Raw genomic sequence first — 27797 nt, forward strand, 5'->3', positions numbered from 1 at the left:
TTTGTGTCTGTCTAGAGGGAATGCACAAAGTGTAGCTCTTACCCTGCCCAGAATTGTATTGGAGACACGCTGCAGGCACACAGAGCAAATTTAAGAGGAGAGAAATGCCCACTTTCTAAAAGTGGCATTTCTAAAATAGTAATGTTGAATCCAACTTTAACACTAAGAAGAATTTATCATTACCATTCCAAAGATATGATACATGATTTAGCTAAACCTTTATAATAAGGAATTACAGCTTAAAAGTGTTTAAAGGAATTCCTAATGCTAGCCTAAAAGAGGGGTAGGCCTCACATTAGTGAAAAACTACTTTAGCGGTTTGTCACTACCAGGACATGTAAAACCTAAAAATACATGTCCTACCTTTTAGTTACACAGCACCCTGCCCTTAGGGCCTCAGCACCACAAATACGTGTTTTCAAACTCAAAAGGTGTGTAGACTTAAAATAAACACACTGATCTTTAAAAAGTCACAATGCACGGACCTTGTTGTAGAGTGACAGAGCTCTGAGGGCTACAGAGCGAATATTTTCAGTGTAGAATTCTATCTGAAAACTGTTATCCCAAGTGTTTTGTTGCTCCCTCAATTTGTAGCAGCCCAATGGATTTTTCCTTACTGACTGGTTTATCCAATACACCCAAGTACACAACAGACACAAGCTTCCCTAGTGATCTGCTACCAGGTCCAGTTACACAGTGACCTCCTTATCATACAGTGTTGTACAGTGTTCCTCAAATGCTCTATTGATAATGACCCGATCACACACCTAATTCTGTTAATGTTATAATAGATTTTATTTGTTGAAATTCTATTTCGCAGTTAGCTACCTAAGCTAGTATTCTGCCAGGCTTATCCTCTGATCGGACCAACCTATAAAGATAATTTAAATGATTCAGGCCTCAATGAACAGTATTTATGTGCATTTGGTTGCAAATTCCCACAAGATCAAAACTTGTGGCCTTGGTGTTATGTAATGGAATCTTTTGTCAGCCCGGTTTGTTTCAGAGACCACTAAGCATCTAGCTACAGTCTAAAATTGTGGATTTCACCTCATTCGGACAATGTTGGTTCCTCAATATTGCCTCTTTAGAGTGTAGCAGCATGCTTGTAAATTGCTGCATCTCTGTTGTAAGCGATGAGGTTTTTTACAGGACTTGCGATGAACTTTGCCTTGCTGGTTGTAGCAAAAAGCTTACAGCACCTTAGGTTTTGAAAATTAAGATAGGTTTTGCCAGAACTGAAGGTCTGTATCACAATTCAAAAGAAAGAGGAGTGGCTTTAGAAAAGTAGCAGAGTTATAACAGCACATGTAGACCAAGACAACACCCCAGAACCTTAGAACAGGAGTATTAAGAGAATGTCTTAGAAGAAATGGGGGGAAACATAGAGGAGGCCAACACATTGATCCTCTTCCCAAAATGAGCAGCATGTGTTTTTCTAAATCTCTTAATCTGAGATGTCTTAGCTAGAAGGAAAGGGTTTGAACCTATGCCACTCTGATATGGACTCCAGAGACTCTTTCTTTGGCTGGAAGCTGCATTTTCCTAACAGTTCTTATCCTGCTCTAGGTTGACTCTATATACTCAAAATTAGTTGATGGTTTTTGAATCTGTGTCTTCCATGGGATTGTGACTGCATCACTTCTAGGTGAACTCAATAGACTTATAATTAGCTTGTGACTCCTTTGGGAACTGCATCTTTCTGTGGGTGTCACCTAGGCTGTTTGTAGGATGGCTCTAGAGACTCTTTTGTTTTTAGCTAAGAGTTAATTTCCTAGTGGTTCCAAGGCCTGCTCCATAATGTCCCTTGGCAGACATAAACACTGCATCTCATCCCAGTACTCTCGCTTCCTCTCCTGCTTCCGAGATCGATTATCATTTGGTCACCTCTCCAGCCCCTCCTCCTCCTAATCTCCGGATTTCTTCCTATCACATCTCCTCCTCACTTAATCCCCTCTTCACTATAACCTATCTGCCAGTCTCTTACACTACTCACTTCCCCATTCTGCCTCCTCCTCTTGCTACTTTTCCCTCCACTCTAACTGCCTCCCCACACTAATTCTCAGTACCTTATCCTTCATTACCGAACCCCCTCCTCTTCTGGCCCCTTGTAATTGATTCTAACCTCTCTTCCCTGCTCCTATGCTCCTCCTCAAATAATGTTATTCACCTACCAAGCAACTCTGCCTTTCTCTTAACATGCACCGCCTTTCTCGCCTCAACACCACAATCTACTTCCCTATACCGTTCCAATAATTCTTTCTCTGTACTCTAACTGCTCTTGCCCCTCTCATTTCCTCCACCTCCTTCTATCATGCCTGTCCCATACTTTGGCAAAACCCTTGCTCACCCTTCTTACATAACCTCCACCCGAATCTCATTTCCTCCCATAGATCGTGCCCTGGAATAAATGTTTCTGATATCACACAGCCTAGGTTCTATACAGTCTCGTGTAGTATCTGATCATAACCCACCTATGCTTAGCATTGCAAGGGGATGGTTCAATATCTCACCATGTCATCCACTTTTGACATTCAATAGGAATCTTCTTTTTTGTTTGAATATGTTTTATTGTTTTTCAAAAAAATCATAAACATGGGACAGGGTTGACATTTTAGAATCAGGTACAGTGGCAAGTATATATCTATATCACATTTAGTAGTGCCCCATGCCACAATGAGCATCTTTAGAGTCACTCCGAAAGGTTGCAGGCATGGACTTTTTAATATGTGAGAGTCGCTACTGAGCGCTCGTGAAGTTCCTACTGCATGGCCAATGACGTGGCGTTGGCGCGGGTGTGAATCCATAATGAATTCATCATCAATAGGAGATATCAGGGAAAAGAAAGAAGGGGGAGGGGACAACAACGAATGGATAACTCTGCTCAAACTGGGACTTCCCAGGACACCACATCTCCGCCCTTCCCACAAAAGGATGCAACAGGGTGCAAATGGCCTACCGGCGAGCCCAGCAATTCTTGGAAAGTGTGGGGGGTTAGCATGTTGTTAGCGACTTATTTTGCGCTTGCAGTGTGTTGGGTTAGGACTCTACATCTGCCTCGCCTACTTTCACTGTACTAACGGAATGATCTGAGTGCTGCTCGTTTTGAAAATCATGTAATATAGTGTCCCAGTTAGCAGTTATAGGGATCTTATGAAATCCTAAGGTGTCTTCTTTATGTGGCACATTACTCTCAGCCTGGGCACATACCAGGAGCATTTGTCTCCAGGATATTAGAGGAAGAGGCTCAGGTGACTTCCAGTGCCAGGTGATTAAACGCGTGGCCGCCACTAGCCCCAAATCAGGAAAGCAGGAAGTGGCCTTCTGACTCTTACTCCTGCCAAAAAGACCCGAGATGCACGTCTCCAAAGCATGGGGTACTGTGCATCCCTTGCAAGCGGTTATGTGGGTCAGTACGTGTTGCCAGCAAGTTGTAAGAAGTGGGCATGCCCACAACATGTGAAGGAGGTGACATCCTGGACACTGGGCATCGGCACCATTGAAGTATCTGTTTATCTTTGCAGGGCTGAGGTAATCTCGATGAATTAATTCAATAGGAATATTCTTAATGCCACAAATTATCAAACATATATATCCAAAGTACTTTAGAAGTATATTGTTAATAATATGCACAAATTATCAAACCATATATGTATCAAAGAATTTAATGTAAAGGTGGCCGAGCCGCCGTCCAAGATGGCCATGCAGCATTGAAGCTCCGCCTGCCGTATCAGCTCAGATGCCTCATCCCACCTAAATCTGGCAGCAGACTTACCAGTATCAGCGCAGCAGTAATGGCAGAGATGCTGCCGTACACAATGAGCCGTTCGAAGATCGGATTGCGGCCCTGGTGACGGAGACCTGGCACCCGATGGGCCTGGAGGGGTGCGGCCTATGCCAACAGCCTGAGCCTTCGTGCGATCTGTGGCAGAGGAGGAGCGGCGGACAGCGGCAGCACCTGGAGAGTGGCGGGGACCCCTTGCGGCAGCAAGTCGACCAGGTGCGGGTTTGGGGCGCTCACTCGCTCCCCCCATATTCGCTCGGCGATTCGGCAGGGTGTGAGATTGGGAGAGGGCCTTGGGGCGGCCTGATATTCCCCCGTGCCTTGATGGCTCCCGCCGTGTCCCCGCCGCAACGCAGCCTCATGTAGCGCAACCGGTAGCCATTTGGCCCACAGTCCCGCCCCCTCCCGATCCAGGGCACCGACTGTGGCATCCACGCTGGCCCCATTCCCTGGGCACATCTCCAACCTCAAGCGGTCAGAGGCAGTGTTCTTCTGGCGGTGCCCTGACTCTACCACGCAACAACCGCCCGCCTGTCCCCACTTGAGTCCCCGATGCCTTCACTTTTGCCTATCGGAGCCCCCGGGCCACGACTGGGCAGTCGGATCGGCGTACTGCAATCTGGAGCGCAACCTCCTATGCCTGGTGCTGGCCCTGACTGTACAGCCACACTCCCTAGGGGGACACGATCGTTTGGCGGCACCCTTTGCAGGGCCTTCCCACTGGTACCTGCCGGTTGATTTGCCCACCGTGCTTGTTGTTTTGGACTTCATTAGCTCTTTTCACACACTACCATAAAAGCACCACATCCACAGAAACATAGTGCAGTGATCCCCCTGCTCTCCACATTCTGGACACTTGACTTTACTCTGTTTTCCGCTCCCTGCTCCTACGCGGTTTTACGAACAGCGCTGGGCTGCGGCATGGGCCGCAAGGATCCTAAGCAGAAAACCCTGCCATTTGAGAAATTAGTGGAGAAGGTCCCCGACGATAACTCCAACATGGCAGATGGTGGCCAGGGACAGGACCGGGCTGCCGACCCTTCCAACATCTCGACCACCCTACTGCAAGAAGTGAGGTCTCGCTTCCTCGCTCTGGATGGGCTGTTCGACACTCTAGACAGAAATCAGGAGACCTTGGGGGCTAAATACAAGTCCATGACAGGCGTCTAGATGTTGCTGAGGCCCGTATCTCGGATATAGAAGACGGGAATGCGCAGTCCATTAAACGGCCTAGACCCAATCCAGGCTGCCCCCCGCGCCCAATCATAGCGCGTATCATGAACTTTAGGGATCGAGACACGGCATTGCGCCTCGCCAGGGAATGCGGTGACACTATATGGCAGGGTTCAAAAGTTGCTTTTTTTCCCAGACTTCACCGTCATGGTGCAGGAGGCCCGTTGCAAGTGCAATGGGGTTAAGGCTACCCTCAGGAACTTGGGTTTCCGATACGGTATACCTTACCCCGCTAGACTGACAGTGGACATCAGAGGCAGAGCCCGTATTTTTGAGAACCCAGCAGGCGTGCAGGACTTTTGCCACACTTATAAACAGAACAACAAGCATCCGGCGTCAAGCGGAAGTAGACCCTCTCCCCCACATAGCGGCTCTGAGGCCAGCATGGAACTATTCTCCGGCTCTGGAACTGGTTAACTCTGCTCAGGGATACCTTACTATCATTGCAATATTGTTGTGGGATGATAATATCCATATTTTTTTAATTTTGTCAATTGGCTGCTAGGCTGACGTGGCGTTGCCACCCCCCATGTTTTACACCTCGGGTTTTGTTTTGTTCCGGTTGAGGTACAGTTTTAGGGCTCCTCCATTCAAATGTAAAGCTGATTGGTACTTGTTACTCTACTATTTGTTTAGGTATGGCCATGCTTTTTCTGTCGTGAGGTTGGGTGGGGGGCGGGGGAGGAGTTCACTACTATACCATAGCAATTGGTATTTATTGTCCATTTTGTACGCAGTTACATTACGACATTATAGGTTGGTGTCAGCAACGCTCATATATGTCATGTCCCCTAGATGGCACAGCTAGGCAGTAACGATGGCCCCTCAAGCTTGTCTTTGATGTCCTGGAATGTCTGGGGGCTCAACGATAATCGTAAGAGGCGGCAGGTTGTTCATTATATGCTCCAGCACAAAGTTGATATCGCTTTTCTGCAAGAAACGCATTTTCCCAAGTCCGATGTGTTTCGCTTTGCTGCAGGATGGGGTGCACATAGATACTTCACTAACTTCAGCAACTACACCAGGGGCACAGCCATTCTTATCCATAAAAGAGCTCCCTTCAGTTGCCACTCCATAGTTAATGACATCAAAGGTAGAATCACAATTGTGATGGGGACACTCGTGGGGTATGGCGTTGCGTTGATATGCATATATGCCCCAAATACTGACTCCCCAGAATTGTTTTATGCGCTACACGCCCAGCTGTCAAAACTAGATCCCGATCTAATTCTGCTGGGGGGTGACTTTAATCTGCTCCTTGACCCTGACCTGGATAGCACCGCTAAAACACATGACACTAAGCCCTGTGCCAGACGTGCTCTTCAAGAACTCTGCAACCAATTCTCTCTAATTGACATCTGGCGCAGACGCAATCCCTCCCATACTGATTACATGCATTACACGAGCTAACATAACACTTGGACTAGAATTTACTATTGGCTCATTTCCCCTGGAATATCCGGTTGGTTCCACTCCCTTGTGACACTCCCGAGGACGGATTCCGATCACTCCCCGATACAACTTCTACTTCGGATTCCAAGACCTGACAGATATGAGACAGTGGCGATTGCCGGCCCGCGCACTCGGTGACGAGCTATTCCACGCTGAAATACGTGAGGCCATTGAGGATTATTTTTCTCTTAACACGGGATCGGTAGACACGTGGGCAGTCCTGTGGGAGGAATTTAAGGCATACACCAGGGGTGTCTGCATAGCTAAACATTCAGGAGTACTTAAAGCTCTTCGCTCTACGATAGCACGTCTGGAGCAAGATCTCACAGACTTAGATACGGCGGCGCTGCGGTCCCCTGAACCAAACACAACCGGGAAGAGATTGGCCCTGCTTTCAGAATATAGAGACCCGGCGGATCGTGAGATCCTCCTTATGGGGAAATATCAAGCTGCCCGATGCTATGGAGAAGGAGAGCGTCCCTGCCGGGATACTAGCGCAGCTCCTTCGCCCTAATACAGTAGAGCCTACATCACCGTGCTCTGTTCCTCCACTGATACGTTACTACATAGCAACGCGGAAATCCATGATGAATTCCTTACATATTTCACTTCTTTATACTCTTCTAAAGTAAACCTAGACCCTGCAGCGCAGGAGATTTATTTATCGGAGATCGTGCTGGTGTATCTCGAAAAGGGTATGGGTATGCAGGATTTCCTGGCTGAACCGATCTCCGAGGCCGACGTGCTTGGTGCCATTGAGTCCCTTCTTGGTTCCTCCGCCCCTGGGTTAGACGGCTTTACCGGGGATTTCTAGAAAGCCTATAATGACTTGTTGGCGCTGCGCCTAATCGAGGTATACGCGGAAGCTCTTGAGTCCCCGTCCCTGCCCCCCACATTCCGCGAAGCAGTTATCATACTTTTACCCAAACCAGGCAAGGACCCGACACTTTGCGGGTCTTACAGACCCTTGTCACTCCTCAACTTGGATTACAAAATCTTTGCTAAAATTGTAGTCAACCGCCTCTCTCAGCTGATGGCGTACATTATTTCACCTGCTCAATCCGGCTTTGTTCCCCATCGGTCAACGTCCCTGAATCTCAGACCGCTGTTCTTGGTCCTCAATAGAATAAACCCTGAGGTCCCTGCCGCCGCAATCCTTTTGGATACCGAAAAGGCCTTTGATACCTTGGAATGGCCCTTTTTTACATTAATCATGGGCCGCATGGGTATGTTGGTTGGACTCATAGTTACTGTTGCACTGCTATACAGCTGCCCCACTGCGAGATTACACCTAAACGGCACACTATCTCGCCCCTTCCCACTATCCCATGGCACAAGGCAGGGTTGCCCCTTGTCACCTTTATCATTTATCCTCGCAATGGACCCCCTTATCCGCCATTTCCAAGAGAGGCATCTGCAGTGAGGCCTACAATTCAATACTGGCCCGCTCCTGGTCTCGCTTTATGCAGATGATCCAATACCGTATGTTCGGGACCCCCGGGTGAACCTAGAGCCGCTCATTAGAAAAATCCTTTGGTTCGGACGACACTCTGGCCTAGGCATAAACTGGCGAAAGTCAGTTATATTTCCCCTACATTCCAGTACAACTCAATGGGAATATGAGTTCCCTCTTGAGTGAAGTTCAGACTCGGTTAAGTACCTTGGCATTCACGTTCATTTGTACACTGAACAGATCATTCGGCTTAACTTCGGACAGGCAGTAGTGGCGAATCTCGAGGTTCAGGTGGAGCATTGGCTGTGACTGCCTTTATCCCTTGCTGGCAGAGTTGCCATCATTAAGATGGTAGTCCTATCCACATTTTTATATCTTTTTAACAACATCCCTATTCCCCTACCGAATAGTTTTTTTTCCAAGATTCAAGCGTACCTATTACGCTTGGTCTGGGGTGGCAAACAGCCGCGTGTCCATTGGCAGTTCCTCACACTACCATATGACAGAGGGGGTATGGAGTGCTAAACTTCCATCTGTACTATCTAGTGGCGCAGTGCAGCTACGCCTTCGCATGGTACTACCCGGATGCCAGGATTCCATTCCTTCGCCCGGAGGCAGATTTTGTTCTCCCTGAACCGCTGTCCACTGTCCTACCAAAGAGCATTCCTAGAGACCCACACGACATCCAGACGGTCTCCACTACCAGCTGGGCATGGAGCAAGCATGCACGTCTCACAGGCGCGCAGACGCTATACTCTTCTGCGCTCCCTCTCCCAAATGCCCGCTGGCTTCCCATAACTGGTGAGAGACTGGTACAGCTCTCTTTAACTAAATTTGACATCACGAAACTAGGTGACCTGTATCCTGCTGGACATAATTTCCCCCCCACAAAAGACAGCCACTTTCACAATGCTATGTTTATGGACACCTTTATGTTGGGCCGGATCCGTTCGCCTCTCTGTGCTACAATCCCTGGGTTCCCCTTTGAACCAGACTCGTTCCCCCCTCTTGCACTCATCATTGAGAACGCAAGTGGTGTACATCTTATCTCTAAACTTTACAAGGCATGCTCCGGGATGCTCCCGGTTTGCGATGATAAGGTTCGGAAAGACTGGGAGAAAGATCTGGGCCGCCCCATCACTGACAAGCAATAGGCCAAACATTGCGCTATCACGAAAGACGTTTCGCTGAACAGCAGGCATAAATTACTGCATTTTAAATTCCTTTGTAGGCTTTACATCACACCTGCAAAGACACACAGGATTGACCCGACTAGGCCTCATACTTGCCACAAATGTGCCGCCCCACATGCAGACTTTGCACCCCTCATCTGGAGCTGCCCTGTTATACGCTCATACAAGGAAAAGACACTTAAAATATTAGGGGACTTGACATCACTGTCTCTGGTTCCTATACCAGAGGTGTCACTGAAGGAATATGTGGTGAACTTCCCCAAAAAAGTTAGGAAATTCACTGCCCTTAGTCTATTATTGGCCAAACGAGAAATAGCGATACACTGGGGCCGCAAGACAGCTCCCACGGTACAGAGCTGGTTGAACAGTTTAGCATATTGCAACGTAAACAGCGAGGTGTGTTCCAATACCTTACCTAGCTCTTCTTGCCCTAAGGACATTTGGGGTCCGTACAGGACATATGTTGAGTCCATTCGCCACACCTCTGACACATTAGTGGAACAGGGCATCACCCCCACTAGGGTGGGGTAGGCTATTCATCGCCACTGTTACATATGTCGCCAGACATGAAACCTGACCGTAAGACATTCATCTTCCTACTGTTGCAGAGTGCCCTCGGTGATTGTGGAGTTTAGATGGGATTGTGATCACGCTGGAGAGGCAGCGGGAGAGGCGGATCGGAGGTGGGGGGGGGAGTCCAAGGAGAATGCTGTTTCTACTGCACTTCTTCTATCCCTATCGGGGCTTTTGGGATTGTTGACACTACTCTTGCCAGATTACATACTGACGTTATATTATATGCACCATTCAATATGATTGCTCTGTAAATGACTGTGACATGCTATGGTTCTATTCCTATGATATGCTCAAATGTGATAAAGGTTAAAAAAGAATTTAATTTAAATGGTGTCACATCTTTACAGTGAGGTGACGTGCTGCGCTGCATGACATTCTTGTAAATAGGCCTCTACATTTATAAGGAATGGGTTAGAAAAGTTATATAGGGACAAATAGTACAAAGTAATTTGGTTTGAAAAACCAAGTTAAAAATAGAAGTTCTTCTTTATCTTTATGCAAATTACATTCTATAAAGAGCAGGTTTTTAAAGTGAAATAGAGCAAAGGTTGGGAAGTATTTTAATTAGATTTCTTTTTATTTTGCATTATTTCATTTAGTTATTAGCCATTCATTTCTTTAGAATTTTTGCAAACTTGTGGTTGCAGATTACCTCCAAAACATTGAGCAAGACATATTTCCTGTAACCTTAGCTCTTTAATGAAAGTTTCCAGAAAATTATAAAAATTAGGATGTGCTTTACCTGTGCTATTTGCAAAAACATTATGACAGCCCTCAACTAATTTTTTTGTATTAGGCTCACCCTCTAAGCTGCTTCTGTAACAATTCCACCATTCAATGAAAATTTGGGATGGTTTTTCTGTTATCTGATCCGTTTAGATGTCCTGTCCATGTCTCTTCAGATTAATTTAGAAAAGGACCCAATTTATTTTCATTTAGAGTAAAATATTATGATTGTATTATTTCTGTATAGTATTCATCAACACCTTTAGGTGCGACAAAAGCTAATGCTGATATATATTAATTGTAGTCTGCTGTCATTTATATATTCACTTGCAAGGGATTCCCCATATTGCTTGAGAAAAATGGAAAAAACAGCCTTGCACTTGTGTATTTGGATAAAATGTAGAAATTAAATTAATCACTGATAAATTAAAATCAATAATTTTTTAGGTTGTTTGTTATTTCTTTTGTTGACATTCAAGACTTCATTATAGGTTTGGGAAACGTTTATCTGGCAGCAGGCAGTAGATTAGTGGAATACTGCTTTTAATTATTTTGGCATGTATTTTATACATTTGTTAAAATGGATGGGGATTACATTTGAAAGTGCCAGCCATCAACCAAGTATCATATCTTGTTAAAGTAAATAAATTAGTAATGTTCGAACATATTAGAATTCATCTTAGTGGATTTTCACTATCATATGGCAGAAGATTTTAATGTTTGTAACTAATTGTTAGTTTTACTGGAATGTTAATATCTGAAAATGTTTTGGACGCAGATTGGACATTACTCGCCTGACTTTTTCTGGTTATGAGCCATTTCAAATTATTAATTGTAGGCATAATACGTGCTACGTCTGAAGGGATGGTAGATGAAGATTCTCTTAATATAGAACCTGAGCTTTCAGAAGAAGAAGTTGCTAGTGGCTTAATATATTCTACTTTCTCTCTGGCTTCTGTTTCCATAGCTGATGCTGAATGGTTATGCTCTGTCGTCTACATTATTTTGTCTTCTAAGGTCACTGCTCATCTTTTACAGCATGTAGTGTAATAATTCATACATCTCCAGTTCTTTAGAATATATATAACCATTATATTTGAGTAGGGAGCCCCCTCTCATAGAAAAGATATATATTCAGCTTTGCTATTCCTTCCATTCTGTTTATATTTTAAAATAAAAGGATTTAAGAGCAATATATAAGTTGAGTCTCTTTTATTTACAATGCAATTTAAAATATATATTTAAAAAAATATGATTAGTATATTATGCAAAGTTATTTTATTGCAAAAAGCAACTTTGTTACATTTTAAAACAATATATTATTTAACAATTTTAAAAAATAAGTTAAAATTATTTATTCTGATCTTTGAAATAAAATAAAAAATGATTAGACAGGATACTAAATATTAATAAAGTTAAGACTCTATTTCATTACAGCTTATTTTAGAAAAAATTAATGTGTTGGTTAATTTATGACACAATTTATATTATTTTAAAAATGTAAGGGGAAGATATTTATTAGATGCACATACATTTATTTATATGAAAAAAGTACATCATTTCAAAGTAACAAGCCTTTTGCTGCAATAAATACTTTTAAATAAATTGTGGAATGAATAAGACATGTTACTAGCAATTTTAAAAATATCAAAATATGAATTATTTTGAAACAGATAATATTGACTAATAGATTGTAAATTTATGGTTAAAAGAAATATTACTAGAGAGGATAGGTAAGCATTTATATAAAATATTCTAAATAAAATACTAGCCTAAATAAATATAAGTTCTTAAAGGACTAAAAAAATCATTTTAGCTTGCATATTATTTTGAAATTATAATTAAACATTAATCCTTTAAAAAGAATAAAAAAACATTTTAAAAAACAATTCAAAATTTGAAGATACATTCATTCCTAAATTGTAAGTTTTACAAAATGTGAGAAATTTAAATAAACAAATGTGTTTTATTAGTAGTTAGAAAAGGAAATTGTTGAATAAATATAAAACTACTTACTCTTGGAGAGATACCCACATTGCATTTTCCCCCCAAAAGGCAAAGATACACTCAATTGTGGATAATACAGCCTATATCCTTAATAATTGCAGACTCAAAGATTTACATTGAAATTCTTGCTAATTGGATATCTCCTTTGCTTGTGCGATGGGTAGATCCAGTGCAGCACAGTTTTGTACCTCAAAATAATAGCACACTGCATCTGTTCAGGACTTCGGCAGAATGATACTGTTGAATGTCAAAAAGGCATTCAAAAGGGCCTCCTGGCTATTTCTATGGCTTACTTTATACAGTATTGGCTTTGGTCCTAGGATGATTAGACAAATTCAAACTCTATATAAAGATCTCATGGCTGAGGTAATTCACATGGGCAGTTCATCACAGAGATTCTCAATTATAAGAGGTACTAGTCAGGGCTGCCCTCTTTCACCACAATTATATGTATTATATTTAGAGCCCTAAGTACAACATTTGAATAGCTCCCCCTTAATTCTGCCATTGCTTGTCAATGAATCCTCCTGTAAAACTGTAGTCCATGCTGACGATGTAGTGGTATTTACATTTAATCCAATCATCACACTTCCATCTATTGAATACAAAGCAAAGCGATTTAGCGTAGTTTTAGGATTTCTGCTCAATGCAAATAAAACTCAAAATCAGTATATTGAGTATTCATCAAGTTTGGATGCCCACTATGTATCATCAGCCACATAACTTGAAGTCAAAATCGCTACCAACATAACAGAAATGTTTCTGTTCAATTATGTGGCCTTGCTAGGCAATATGACCTCAAGTGTACAAAAAAGGGAATTCAGGTAAAACGCAATGTTATCAAGATGGGTATATTACCATCGTTTTTTCTTCCCTTTAGGTCCTTGTCTATTTCAGTGCCTAGCTCTTTTTGCAAAGGTAGAATCATCATGGTCTTGATTTATCTTGTAACGTGCATAAATGTGGTTGGTCAATGCCCTGTATGAAATTCTACTGTTGTTCATGCTTTTCCAGAAGACTTTCACAGGTGGCAGGACTTTTGATTACTCTCTGACCCCTACAAGATGTATATGAGGCTCTAACCCTGCCACATGGCTTTTTTGAACCTCATATTTCAAGGAAACTAGATTATAAACTATTTTAGTTATTCACAAATGTGGTAAATTATTTGTAAGCTTCAGATTTCCAAAGCGTTTGTTTTTCCACTGTATGGCATAATCCATGTTGCCAAATTTCTCGCAAGATTTACATGCACAAGCCTGATCACACACAGACTAGCAAACTCTGTGACAGTTATTTGAGGGTTCAACTTTTATTGCTTTCTGCAAACTTTCCTCTTTTGGAATCCCTAATACAGGATTCTTTAAATACCTGCAAATACATAATGTTACAAAGATACCCAGATCACATTTACAGCTAAATCTAATCACAGATGTGGAGCTGCTGGCTTCCACTAAACAAAAAGACATATTAGGTGTGGTTTACCACTTACTGCCTGTCTAATAATCCACAACATATAGTGAATAAATAGACAGCAAGACTCATTATCGGAATGACGGAGGTTATTAAGGATACCGTTTAACCAGCTAGACATTCGGTCAGGCAGACAAGTTGTGGTAGAATGCTTCAAATCATCTGATACAGAACTGAATTGTATGTTTGTAAATTTCATGATGGCATTGGAAATGAAAATAGTTGTATGCAATGTGATCACAGCTTGAGCTCTAGCAATGACTGTTCCCTTAGTTAACTGTGAATTGTGATGTAGCCGCTATGGAGTAACGTGTAGTAGTGGATTTAATCATTTGCTGAGCTTTTTTTGTATTACAGGGGCCTATGTAGATATATGTAAGGTAATTATCTTTGTAGGATCTTGATAATATGTAATAATTATTTAAAAAATGTTACAGCGATTTTATAATCTTGGCTACATTTATTTTTCCATGATGGTTTTTATTCTTATATATTGTAAGATTTTACTTAATCAACAATAAACTATTGACTGTGACTCTGACCGCAAGATTTATGGAGCCAGTAACAATCTTAGAAATTAAACTAACTATAATTAGGAGTCATAACAGTTTAAATATATCCGTCTTAAAATTCACAACTATAACCTTCTAGAAGATATATACTTTATCCCCAAATGGTTGTGCACATGGGGATGTCACATTGCTTACAACTATTTCCACTGTCAAAATACTTAAGCAGACACTGCACACTTTTTTAAATTGCACTCTAATACAGATTTTCTGAAAACAAGCTGTTCAAGAGCTAAGTAATCATCTTGGTATTATTATCCTTCTCTATTCTATCCGATACTGCTAGGCTCCTCTATCGATGTTCCATAGATATATATTGGAATTACATTTGCAGCAATAATTTCAGCTCAATTTTAGATGGGGTCCCATTTATGGAGCCACAGGCCATGCTACAGATCAAGACTTTTTTTTAAAAAAAATGTCATACATTTTCGGAATTTACTGCACAGCTGACATTCATAATTTGCCAGGAAAAATCCTGGTAATCTCAGGAATAGGAAAAACTATTGAGAAAGAGGCAAAATGTGAGGGAATTATGGTGAGCGAACTCCAATCCTGCAGTTTATACCTCATTTGAAGCAGAAACTCCTAAGAGGGGGAAAGAGTAGTACACATGTTAAATACTGCCCCCTGCCCTGTCAGTATTTCATGGGTGCAGTATTACTAAACCTAACCATGGGCCACTGGTAATGAGTCTCTATGTGAATTTATGCTATTCATATAGGTGTGCCATTTCCCGAAGTATCTTCTCTTTTGGGTGCCCAACATTATCCAGACCTGCAAGTCTAGTCTCTAGTCATAGTACTATTTCCCGCCCGTTTTCATTTTCAGTTTCATGTTAGAAGATCTCTATAAATCCCATTTTGGCAGGGCCTTCTCGCTTTTGTGATCATAGGTCATCTAAACTCTCTGGGCATTCTGTTCTCCTCTGGGTTGGAGTGGGGTGCTCTTCTGTTAGCACCACTAACACTTAAAGCAAAACATAACCCTAAGTCATAAGCAAAGAGAGTTATATCCAGACACGGAGACAAATTAAATTACATTACCTCCTCAACCCTTTTCCCCCAGTGCTTACATAATTGCTGCTGTTCCACGTTTCCTATGTACCAGGTACCCAAAATAAAAAAGGTCCCCCTTAAGCCCGTTCTCACCTGAGTAGGGGGGGGGGGCATAAAATGGCAGCAGTCCCATTCATGGTCCTGTCAACACCAAGTCTTGGGACTGAGGTTGAAGATAAAGGGTGAGGAAGGACGGTGTGTAAATGCTTGAAGCGGAATGGAGCCACAGAGATTACCTCTATGGGGCTGATTTCGATGCAGTTGGAAACGGCTCTGACCATCGGTTGGAACCGTTCCGACCGCATCGAAATGTCCCTTTGAGATTCCTTTCCAACCAACCTATTATGATGTGGTCGGTCGGAAAGGAATCCGAACGGGCTTTCCAAATGGATTCCGACAGGCTCGGAGAGCTCATCTGCCATTCGGAAAGGGGCCAGTAATCCCAAGGGCGGCTCTTTCTACCCGAGAGATTACGATGGTGGATTCCTACAGCCTTTCTGTGCTGGCATTTCCGACACAGAAAGGCTGTTGAAATCTGACTTTGGGGTCCCCCAGCAGAGCTCCCCTGGGTGCAAGGCCTCTGGATGGTGGCCGAGGGTGCACCTATGATGCCCCCCTGTTGATCCCTTCACCCAGTGGCAAGGCACCTTGAGGTGCCTGCCACGGGGTGCAGAGATGAACTTCACCTCAGCTCTTTGCAATGAGAGCATGCATTCCAGTCAGAATGCATGCTACCATTGTAAAGAATAGGAGTGTGACCAAACAGTGTTCGGTCGCATCCTAATTGCTGGTTTGGGACCGACAACAGGCGGTCGGTCAGTCCGGGTGTCAGATCGATGTTGGACGGACTCATACATTTCTTATATGCACCTATAGGCACTACAAGTTGGTGAACTTATGCCTGGCTACCCTAATTTTATGTCCTGTATTGGTATGTGGGGGATAGATGTGTTTGCCCCAACAGTACTAGATATTATAATTTTTCCAATAAAGCTCTTAGAAACAGATTGATAGAAAAGTATTGAAATGCTCCACTTTTACTTTTCAGGTGACGTGTAACAAGTTAAACAGCCGGTGCCAGCTGAGAGTGAAAAGCAACACGTGCTACTGCTGTGACCTCTACAACTGCGAGAAGTAAGCATTCTACAACTTTACAGTGCACGTCTAACTCTAAGAACATAATCTTATTTCTCCTCACACCCTCGCAGCTAATAAACACGGAGGGGCAGATTTACAAGCCCCTTGTGACAATTTTACGCCGCCGTTGCATCACTTTTGTGAAGCAGCAGCGGCATAAACAATGCGCCACGATGTGAGACATTTACAACGTGACACATCTAGGGAGATGCTTCATGTTGTAAAGCCCAGATCCACATTACACCTGCATCAGGTATAATGTATGCAGGGTGGCAGTTCTGACGCAAGAAAGCCTTGTAAAATTGAGTCATGGAATCTACAAGATTTCACTGCGCCACTTCTACGACACCACTGCATTGCAACCTTACGCCTGCTTGAAGCAGGCGTAAGGAGTGACGCAGCACAAAAGGAATAGGCATTCCTGAGCATTGCTGGATGTGCGTCGTGCTTGCAACATGACTCCTGCAATGCGTTACCTTTACAAAAACAGATGCGTGACACATCTGTCCTTCCTGGCGCCATGGTGCGCTGCATTGTAAATGTGACACATCCATGGTGGCACAAGGTTTTTTTTTTGTAATATGCATGTAAACTGACGCATCTCTGCTATAACACAGGGATGCGTCAGTTTCTTGTAAATCTGCCCCGGAGTTTTAGAGGCCATTTTTTCAAACCCCCAAAATAAGGTAGTCTCAAGCCTCCATTCTTTTGTGATTGGTAAATTAAGTACAGTAAATTGTGTGACATTAGTGTCTGTTATTTACAATGCATAGAAATAGCACAAGTGTTGTGAAAGCAACACATTTAATTATAATATTTTTACTATAGCTGTCTTAAAAATATTATCATTAAATGCTTTGGGTTATAATGTTTTTTAATGGGGCATGAGTCATTCTCGATCTCGTTTGTTCAAAGTGACAAACCTAAAATGTGTATGCCTGCATTTATGAGGGAGGATTTGGGTAGAGCATGGGTGAAATTTAGAAATGAATATCACAGCTATATTCTTTTACAGGCTCCACATATTTGAGAGACATTTTTTCAAACTTCAATGGAAGCTGCAGGATCTATCTATCTATCTATGGTGTGGCTTATTGGTATTTTATCTGCCTTGAGAGCCTCATGTTTTCTCTGCCTTTACAGAAATGTATAAATATCTGAATATTTTCAGGAACTTTCTGTCAGCCATCTTCATCCATTGGTCTGTTTTAGCGTCATTCTGCATTGAGCAATGGGTCCGACCCCTTCACCCATTGGTTCTCTTTACTGTGAGTGATGGCATTTTGCATGTGCACATCCACCTAAATAGTAGTCCACTTCTACGTTCGGGGCAGTCGGCCCATCTCTTCTTGCATTTCTGCTTCCCTTTCATGTTTTTTTTAAATTTTTGTTTGTACTAGGACATTTTTTACATTTCTTTTTTGGCAAACATATGTATGCCACCTTTACACCAAACTATTTTTATTTTTCATTACTTGTTAGGTCTCGCCTACGCAGCGCGCATGTTCTGCATAGGAGACCTTTAGCCGTCGTACAGCTCTTTTTCCAAGCACATACTCGTGCTTGTGGTGGCATACAGCTTGCGGGAGTGCGCCACAAGCACGAGTGTGTGCTTTGAAAAAGAGCAAACAGCTGCTGCTTGGCACGCGCGCACACGCGTGCGTGCACTTCCCCCACCCCTCCCTCTTGTTTACTTCTTCAAGTCTCAAGGCTCAAGCCCGCCCAGCTATACAGACAATTTTCACAGTACTTCGCAGCTCTTGCATCTCTGGGACATTTTCTGTGCCTTGCGTTGCGTCTCAACCTATGTTGGAGCTTTTCATTTGTCCACCTTCTACCTTCCATGTGTCCAGCGACTGGGAAGAATTATCGTCAGATTCAATTATTCAGCGCAGAAGAGCACGCGGCTTCCATCGCGGCTTCCATCGCCATGTCAGGATGCACTGGAAGTGCTTCCCAGCCGCTGCACGTTGATGCACGGTTTTGCTGAGGGGTCAGAGCCCAAGTGTTTTGCTTGATGCTTGCGTCTACTGGGTCAGGCAGAGAAGGGATTTTAGATGGATCCGCTTTCCCAAATGTACCCACAGAGCGTGCAAATGTATCCCAGTGATACCTTTCATTGATTTTTGAATAAGCAAATGAACTGCAGAAGGTGCATGTCTATTCTCGTCCCAGGCTTCAGTGGGACATGTTATGCACATGCAGGAGGGTTGTCTGTGCATAGTCTTCACGCAGGGCATAGCTGAGTAGTAACCAGGCGAGCTGAATTTGTGACCCAGGGAGCGGCATTGTATAGCTCTGTGCCCTGTGCTACCTGGCGCATTGGTCTGGTTGTGACACATGATGCTCTGTGGGGGTATGTAGGCGGCCACCAACACTTTGGGGGGAGACTGATAGTCTGAAGGTGGGTCTGGGAAGTACACTACTGGAATAAAAAGCAAGTATTGGCATAACCAATAGGTCTCGCTTTTGGGACCTTATAAGTATTTAGTTATGCAGCACAATATCCTTGGTGCAACAACATTAACTGTTGCATGGTTAAACACTTATAAGACCCCAAAGGCGAGACCTATTCGCTATGCCAATGCTTGTTAACTTTTGCATATGTCCTCACCAATGCATGCTTTTCTTAGGCTCTTGGTCTCTCTGTTGTGCACAGTCTCTTTCCCTTTCACTTCCTGTCTCTTTCCTTCAGCTTTCTCACTTGCCTCTCTTGACTGTCACTCATCCACTCTCCTTTGTACCTCCTGTGTTCTTTCTATGACTCCATCTCCCTCCTTCACTCTTATCTCACTTACAGTCTTCTTCCTTTTGCCCTTTTACTTTCTCTCTTTTTCATAGCATCCTTGTTTTTCTGTTTCATTAGCTCTATCAGTTTCTCTGTTAGCCTTTTACCCACAGGCGTGAATTGATATGAATCTCCTCACATTATAAACTGTGAGACTGCATGGTTTCCCTGATGAGCAGCGCCTGGATGCCTGGTCTACATTGGAAAGGCCGTCATTAAAGCATCATCGACTGCAGCCGCGGTCGGTAGTAGGAGTAACTGCAGGGCGGTGACGTGGGGAGGGGCAGGGTGGGGGGTAGTAAACTATGGATTACGGAGGTTTACAGGTAAGTTAACATATAAATTAATAAAACAAATTTCGTTACGTGCACTGCATCCCCAAATGCGATGCTGCGCACGCAACAAAATTCGTTTTATTAATGCAGGTACCATAGGTAGCCCCCATGTGCACACCCACCCCCCCAACATCCTGGGGGCCTGCTATGAGCACCCAACAGCGAAAACTACATGCCCTTCCATGGCGGCATTGCTCCGCCGTCATCCTGATTAGCTTGACGGTGTCTTACAGATACCACCACCATATTGTGGCAGCTTTCCCCCTGGTCGACGAGTCGACCGACGGAAAAGCGGCAGGCGGTCTTCCCATCCGTCGCGGACCCCCCAGCCATCCTAATGTGGCGGGGGGTCGATCATGGAAGGATGGCGGGCAGATCGCCCCAGCCGGGCCGGCGGTGGCTAACTCCGGCCCGGCGTGGGCGATCCGTCCGCCATCCTAATAGGCCCCTTAGTTTGTGATGTCTACATAAGAGTTTTCACAGTAGAAATTTGACCAAGGAGAACTGCTTTTCATCGGGGTTGAGGTTAGCATGCTCTTACAGCTGTTACATTGAATATCTTGAGATCATTCAGGGCCAGTGACCTTGAGTTAGTGGCACTGAGCTCAGGAATGGCAGGCCTGTCAAAAAAAGAAGGTAGGAAGGCGCAAAGCCGAGCAATCCAAGATAGGACATATACCTCTTTGAGCTCAACAACTACTTCTGTGAAATCCAACACAATCTTAAGATTTGATATTGAAGAATGAGTGGCAGACCAGCGCCTAACACCAGAGACCCTGCTGACACAAAGTTTCGAGGGGGAATTAGGGATTTGGTGGCTGGACTTAGGAAAAGTGCACAGGGTGCGGCTGGACCCAGTACAAGAGAGCAATCGAGCCCGGGTCCACGGCAAGGCAGAGTAGGAAGGAGAGAATGAGCTGCACTGGCCTGAGAATTAAAGAGGGCTCCCCGAGCTCTCTCCTAATGACTGTGGCCTGCAGTGATCCCTGATGGGGTATTCGGATGTGGACAAAGATCTCTGCAGTTGCCGGGCGGGGCTGAGTGACAATCCCTTGAAAGCCACTCTCCGGGGAAGGGGACCAGCACCATTTTCACGGCTGAAAGGTTCACTGCAAAGAAGGCCCAGAGGGTGAGAAGCACTACAGTGGCACAGGGGGGTGATGAGGGCTCACACCGGGGGACTAGATGGAGGAGGTGGCACTGATCATGACCATTGGGAGTATTGGGGGGGATGTTGGAGGTCCAGCTCCTCATCCCCTGGTGACTGAAACAACTGGGGCTCTCACGCAAAAACACCAGTGAGGGAGAGCTCCCACAGTGCACCTGTGGAGGCAGCAAACTAAAGAAAAGGGTTGACGGCCCCAGAGGGTCCGAAGATGGCATTGATGAGGGGGTCAGGAGACAAACCAGGAACATTAGATATATACATGACCTTTAATCTACATTGCCCCTTAAAACTGTTGGATAAATGAATGGGTAAGATGCTGCCTTCGTTGGCTGCGGATATACTCCAACTTCGATTGCAACAAGAGTGAGACTAAAACAAAGACTATTCCTGACTGCAACTTGGAGCATCCACTAGTCCAACTTTTAACCAGCAGATTGCAAGCATCTGCTGGAGTCCCTTCCAAACGTGTCCCGAGTGCAAATACTTGGCAAAAGGAAAGAGACCAAATTAGCATGATCCCCATTTCACCCCTCCCTAGCACTCAAAAAAGACGGCGGCCCCATGAAAATTGGGGACAACCACTGCAGCCTATAGTTGAAACACAAATAGGTCAGGACATAACTCCGAGGATTTAAGATCCCCATAAATTCTGGGACGGCACATACAGGAAAGCGAGGCACCTTACCACCAATCATGTGGAAAGATAAATCGGCCTCACAATCAGACCAGGAGGAAATAGACAGATTTGCTAAGCCGACCACCGGCAGGAAGCACCGCTGGACAGTGAGCAGCCAGATGCTGACCCTTCACAGTCAACAGCATCAATCTTAAAAGCAATCAACAAGCTCAGACAATCAGTGGAGGGGAAACTTGGAGAATTAAACACAGAACTCTCCCTAGATCTGTGGCACACAGTAGAAAGGGTAATGGAGGCCAAAGGACAGATATCAGAAACAGGGGACTCTCTCAGAACCTCACAAACCTAGATCACTGCTCTCAAATATGCATTAGAATAGTAGGCATGCCAAAGGACAGGGAGGGCCCATTTCGGGCACAGTATATATCAACATGGCTGAACTAATGGGCTCTGGAGGGGGAACTGTCACCATGCTTTCTGGTGGAGAGAGCCCATTGCTCACTAGCCCCACACCCACCATCTGGAGTGCCATCATGACCAATGATAGCTAAAATATTTTATATTGTTGACCACGATGTGATTCTATGGGCAGCTGGGACAATAGGTACAGTAAGTTACATGTGAATCCTCCACCATGATAATTTTACCAAGATTTCCTGTAAAAGTAGAACAGAGAAAATCTTTACATGAAGTTAAAAAATGAAACTGGGCGCAATGGACATCCAGTATATGGTATTTTTTCTGACTTCTCCTGAAAATCATTTATAAAGACAAATCCTTATTCTTTGATACCCCAGAAAGTGCATGGCCTTTGCTGGAGGAGACTCGCCAGACGCAGCCCAGGCCTACACCCCCTGGGCCGCCGGACAATAACGTCATTGTCAGTGGTTGGACCCAACTGGAAAAATGACAATGGAAGAGCCACCAGTGACACAGATCAGAGGAAGTCAACACGAGGGGACTCCCGACTCAGACATCCATCTTTGGATAGGGCGGGAGCCGGGTCTGCTAAGGAGATGACCCGTAACCTTGTCCTCTCCCCCATGCATGTTATGCAGAGGAACAGTGACAACAGCAAAGCTCACACAACAAACTGCCAAGTGGGAAAGTGTATAAATCATTACCCCTAATCCATAATTGTTCATTATGTTGGGGCAACAAAGGTACCATTCATTGGGGAGGTGGTTAGTTTGATAACCACTGCATGGTAACGTAGGAAGGGGGGAGTTGAGATCATGTTGTAATAGCTTACTACCCAGTGCATTTGCAATTAATATGGAACACAGACAATCTCCACACACAGTTCACAAGGAAGCATAGATGCATACGTGAAGACAGAGCAAGATGTTTTCGAACTATCTTTCTTGACCTAGAACATCATTGAGTGGGAGGATAAAATAAAGAGATGGCTAATCGCTAGAGCACTGGCAGTGCAATACAGACTTCATCCTTCTAGAAGAAACGCACCTCATAGGTACAAAATGTCACTTCATTGGGAGAGGGAAATGCAAGCTGCTGAGTCACTTCAGGTTCTCACAAGCTCAAAGGGAGTTGTGATACTAATCCGAAAATCAGTCAATTTCCACACCTCCAGATATGAACAGATACTACCAGTAGATATACGGCAGTGTCAGGGGACTTGGATGGTACCTGTCTGACACTGGTGAATATTTGTATCCCCTCCCCCGGCCTACAAGGGGAAACAAAAATCCTAACACGGCTATTAACAGAGTTACCGCAAGCCCTGACGGTGCAAGGAGGTGACTTTAACATGGTAGTACCCCCTGAAAAGACAGAACACGTACAAGACAACTAATCCAGATCACACTGTGGAAACTGCAGGGCTTGGGGATGGGGGACATCTGGAGAATACTACACCCACAAGGAAGATGCTACTACCATTACTGAGGATCACGCGACGCTCACTCAAAAATTGATTACTTCTTCACACCCTGCACCTCCCTAAACCATTTAAAGACAGCTAAGTGCTTGGCCTAAGACATATCAGATCAGTCACAGCTAGGGGTTACACTGGGCACACCGGGTCGTCGAGAGATGGGGGACTGTAGAATGGCGACATGGTGCCTATCAAACCTCAAAGTGATAGAGAGCCTGAGTAACTATGTTAAAATCTCCTATCTCCTCAAGAACAAATGCCTGGATGAAACAGGTGAAAATGCTGGCAAACTACTAGCCTGGCTGAACAGCTGGAAGTGTGAACAAAGACACATCCATAAGATAATTACACCTGAGGCACAAGAGATGACTAGCACCGCGGTGATAGTGTAAGTGCTCACTGAATACCTCCAGGCCTTTTGCCAGTCACGCCACACACCGACACTGCCAGACCTGGCGGCTTCATTCCAGACTGCCCCACCCAGCACCTAACGAAGGTTCGGAGGGACACTCTAGAAGAGGAGCTTCCGGAGGAAGAGCTAGGACAGGCGATCACATCGTTACAAACACGGAAAATGCCTGGACCCAAGGTCATATTGATCCAATTTTATAAGAAAGTGGCAAATAGGGTGAAGCAGCCCTTGCATACCATGTACACACATGTATTTCAATCACAGGCGTTAACACCAGATTACGTACTGCACAATAACCTTAATGCATAATACGGAAAGCCCTGAGATCAATGTGAATCTTATCGCCCAATATCATTGCTTAGTGCTGATGTTAAAATTCTGGCTAAGGTGTTGACCAGTATGCTACAAACAATAATTACTGATCTGATTCACCCAGAGTAAACCAGTTGTATTCCACATAGATAAACTAAACTGAACTTAAGACAACTGAATAATAATATCACCTTAGCAAAAAATGTATGTGAACCGATAGCAGTGGAATCCCTAGATGCAAATAATGCATTTGATTCTATTGAATACTTGATCCTCATTGCCATTCTTTAAAAAAATGGGCATGGGTCCTAGATTCATTGTCAGGATACAGTTCATGTACATAAAACCCTCTGGTGAGAGGAAAGGTTAACAGTGCGTTGTCGAGGAAATTCCCCATTGGGAGAGGCATGAGATAGGGGTGCTCTCTGTCACTTATGTAGTTCACCCTGGTTATTGAACTTCTGGCAGAATGGATATGAAAGGACATTCAACTAAAGAGATAGGCATGGGAAGGGGGATGGAAGGATCGAAATGCCCAATATGCTGATGACATCCTGCTTTAAATTGCCGAAACCAGTAAGGGTGGAAACACAGCACTTTAGATACTTATGCCTGTGGTTATCTAAGGATGATAGACTGCTCTACGAGGGCAAATTATTCCTATTACTGACTAAAGTAGAAAAAATATTCATCACTGGCATCATATACTGATCTCGCTAATGGAGAGGGCGGCAATTTTTAAAATGATTGCACATATATCCTACAAAATGATTCACATATATCCTACAAAATAGTCCCTACAGGATACCCAACCATTTCTTCAATAGAATAGATCACTTATTACAGACTCTGCTGTGGGCGAGGGCAACACCCCGGATCGTGCTGAGGACTCTCTAACGTTCCACATCCGACATTAGAATTTCATTACCAAACATCCGTGTAAATACTATGAGTTGGCACATGCCTATGCAGTTAATGGCAGGGCGTACTCCTCGATGGAGGAACCAGCCTATAGTCTGGACAGATTCACATTGGGGGGAGGGGGTATGTACATGTCATATACAGGGGTTAGCCGATGGGCTTACTTCCGCTTGCAACGGACACAGTCATGGCATAAAATAACCCGAGGAATGGGATGGGAGACTTACACCCAAAATTCCCTTGTGGTTGGGAACGAGACTAAGGGAAGTGACTAGTCTATCTGGGTTCAATAAAAGGGAAGTAATTGGCTTATCGTCTTTAGAGTATCTGTGGAATTCAAATATCTACAATAGGAATACAACATGGCCCATCACAACTGTTCAATTACCTACAGTTGAGACATGCCTTAAATTTCAGAATTCCAACTGATGAGGGGACGAAAGAGGATTCCCCTCTTAAAAGGAGATTACTAGATGCTAGATGACCACATCACCGCCAAGGCTATATCACTCACATACAGTATGAATAGGATTAACACACAAACAGAATTACACAAGCTGAGGGAAACACAGCACAATTAAATTGGGGACATAGAGGATGACGACTTGGGGGGACACAATACGATACTCTAGAGGAAAAGCCATAAAAGTCAGTTATAAACTATTACAATTAAAAATGCTGCACACAGTATATTGTAGAAGAAAATTGCTCATCGCAATTAGCAGGCCCGAGTCAGAAAATGCTTGCAGAACTGTTGGGGGAAGGTCACCTTCTTTCATATATTCTTTTATATATTGAGGGAGTGCCGCAATCTTCACAGATATCGGCAGACGGTAACCTGCAGGCTAGAACAAGCCACAGAATGTATCATTGAACTAATGGTCACATTGGTCCTTTTTGGGTTCTGGAAGGAAAATTAGACAACCAGTTACAAAACCTTCTGATAAATTTGGTATACATAGTAGCTAAACAAGACTTAGATCTATGGTGGGAAGCTCCGTACTCCACACAATACACGACTGGGAGAAGGGAATGGATTTATGTATGGTCATGGAGAAAGCAGTGTATACAGACCGATGCTGCCCCAAAATGTTTAAGCGTATAAGGGGGAAATGATGAGAAGGGCATGTAATATACTGGCTGGGTTAAAAGCCAATGATGAAATGGCTCGAACACGCCTCTCAGAAGATGGCAGGTGGACTTTGAGTGCCACCTTCCTCCCCGTGCACCAAAAGTAGTCAGGTCCCATGCACCAAAAGTAGTCAGGTTAACTGTGGGTCAATAACTTAATCAAGGTACTGTAACCAATGATATGCATGTACACAGCAACATTTTTGTACATAACAAGTCTGTGGTGGGTATGAGGTCATGTAAAATGCACTGGAATTTTTATTTATCACTGTGTTAAACAACAATCAATAAAAAATGTATACTTAAAAAAAAAGGGGAGGAGTAAGAGAGCACTCTAACCCTTAGTAGAATTTGAGGTATGAGTCCACAAGGCAAAGGGGCACACAAATGTCATGCAGGATTTTGTCCAACCTCGGCAGTCAGGGAAGCCAGCTAGTCAGATCCATGCTGAACCTCTCAACAGCCAGTCTGGAACACGAGATCCCATATGTGAGTCTATGCTCAATGCCAGCCCAGATAGAGGCTAGTGGATGCTGAAACAAGATGAGGTGAATGCCACCAACTAAAAAACACCACTCAGCTTGCCAGTACATTCAGGGCGTGTTCATGGGTGCTCCCCTTTGTACAGTCATTAGGGATAGAGAGACCTTCTTGGCTCTTTGAAAATATGGCTCTGGGCTCCTTAGAGTACATAGAGACTCCCAAGATGGATAGGGCAGCACCATGGCAGTCCATTGTAGTTTTAGCAGGAGCAATATGCTTAGTCGCTGCCTAGAGGAATTGGGTACCATTCAGCTCCATGTTCAGGAAGGCACCAGGCCAAGGTTCACAAGCGTCAGGTCAAGGTTAAGGTCCTCATTGAGTTGGAGGGATGCTCTAGTTTATATGTCTTATCATAGACTATCCCATTGGGCATCTCTTGGGTTTGAAATTGAAACCACTCAGGTTGGACCAAGTTTTCCCCTTCCAATGTTGTTTAGATGATGCTAGGCAGAGAAGTCTGGTCCTGCTTTCCACATGCATTACAGGCACACATAGCTCTGTGCCACTGCACAATAATCACCTCCATTAGGTTTGCTGGGGATTGGAAGACTTTTGCATCTCAACCATCCAGCCCTTGTGGAGAATAAGTGGGGGATGGACAGCCTTGTCGTTTTTTTTTGGGCAGCATCCGTCTTCAATCTCTAACTCGACGTTAACACAAAAGATGTTTGCATTTGGATATGCAACCCTTAGGCGGGGCACCCAATTTTTCATTCGTATGTGTTCTGATGTACGCAATCAGTATGGTGATCACAATCCATATAATGATTGTACAATGTATAATAAACACACTGAAGTTCTTGTTACCAGAGTTCAATTAACTTAATTTACCTGGAGCCCATTAGGCATCACCCCTGAGTGCGTGTTTCTGCACCCCAAGACTAAAGATATGCTGGCACAAACCTGGTCCTAGGGAAGGGTAGTGAAAGTGGTGGTCTCATGAGACCTATTGGGTGAATGGGAGACCAGTATAGGGTCTCCCTGTCCCAGGG

At 44.1% G+C, this 27797-nt stretch overlaps 1 protein-coding gene across 1 annotated transcript in view; it reads left to right on the forward strand.

The window, feature by feature from the left end:
- Window positions 1-27797, forward strand: part of TMEM255B (transmembrane protein 255B) — a 670912-nt gene that overhangs the window by 559993 nt on the left and 83122 nt on the right. Inside the window, exon 6 of the mRNA XM_085620508.1 lies at window positions 16573-16658. Within this exon, the coding sequence (XP_085476634.1) occupies window positions 16573-16658 (86 nt within the window). The remainder of the gene's footprint in view (window positions 1-16572; window positions 16659-27797) is intronic.

Source organism: Triturus cristatus, chromosome 8 (assembly GCF_964204655.1).
Source record: "Triturus cristatus chromosome 8, aTriCri1.1, whole genome shotgun sequence".
Classification (NCBI taxonomy): Eukaryota; Metazoa; Chordata; class Amphibia; order Caudata; family Salamandridae; genus Triturus; species Triturus cristatus.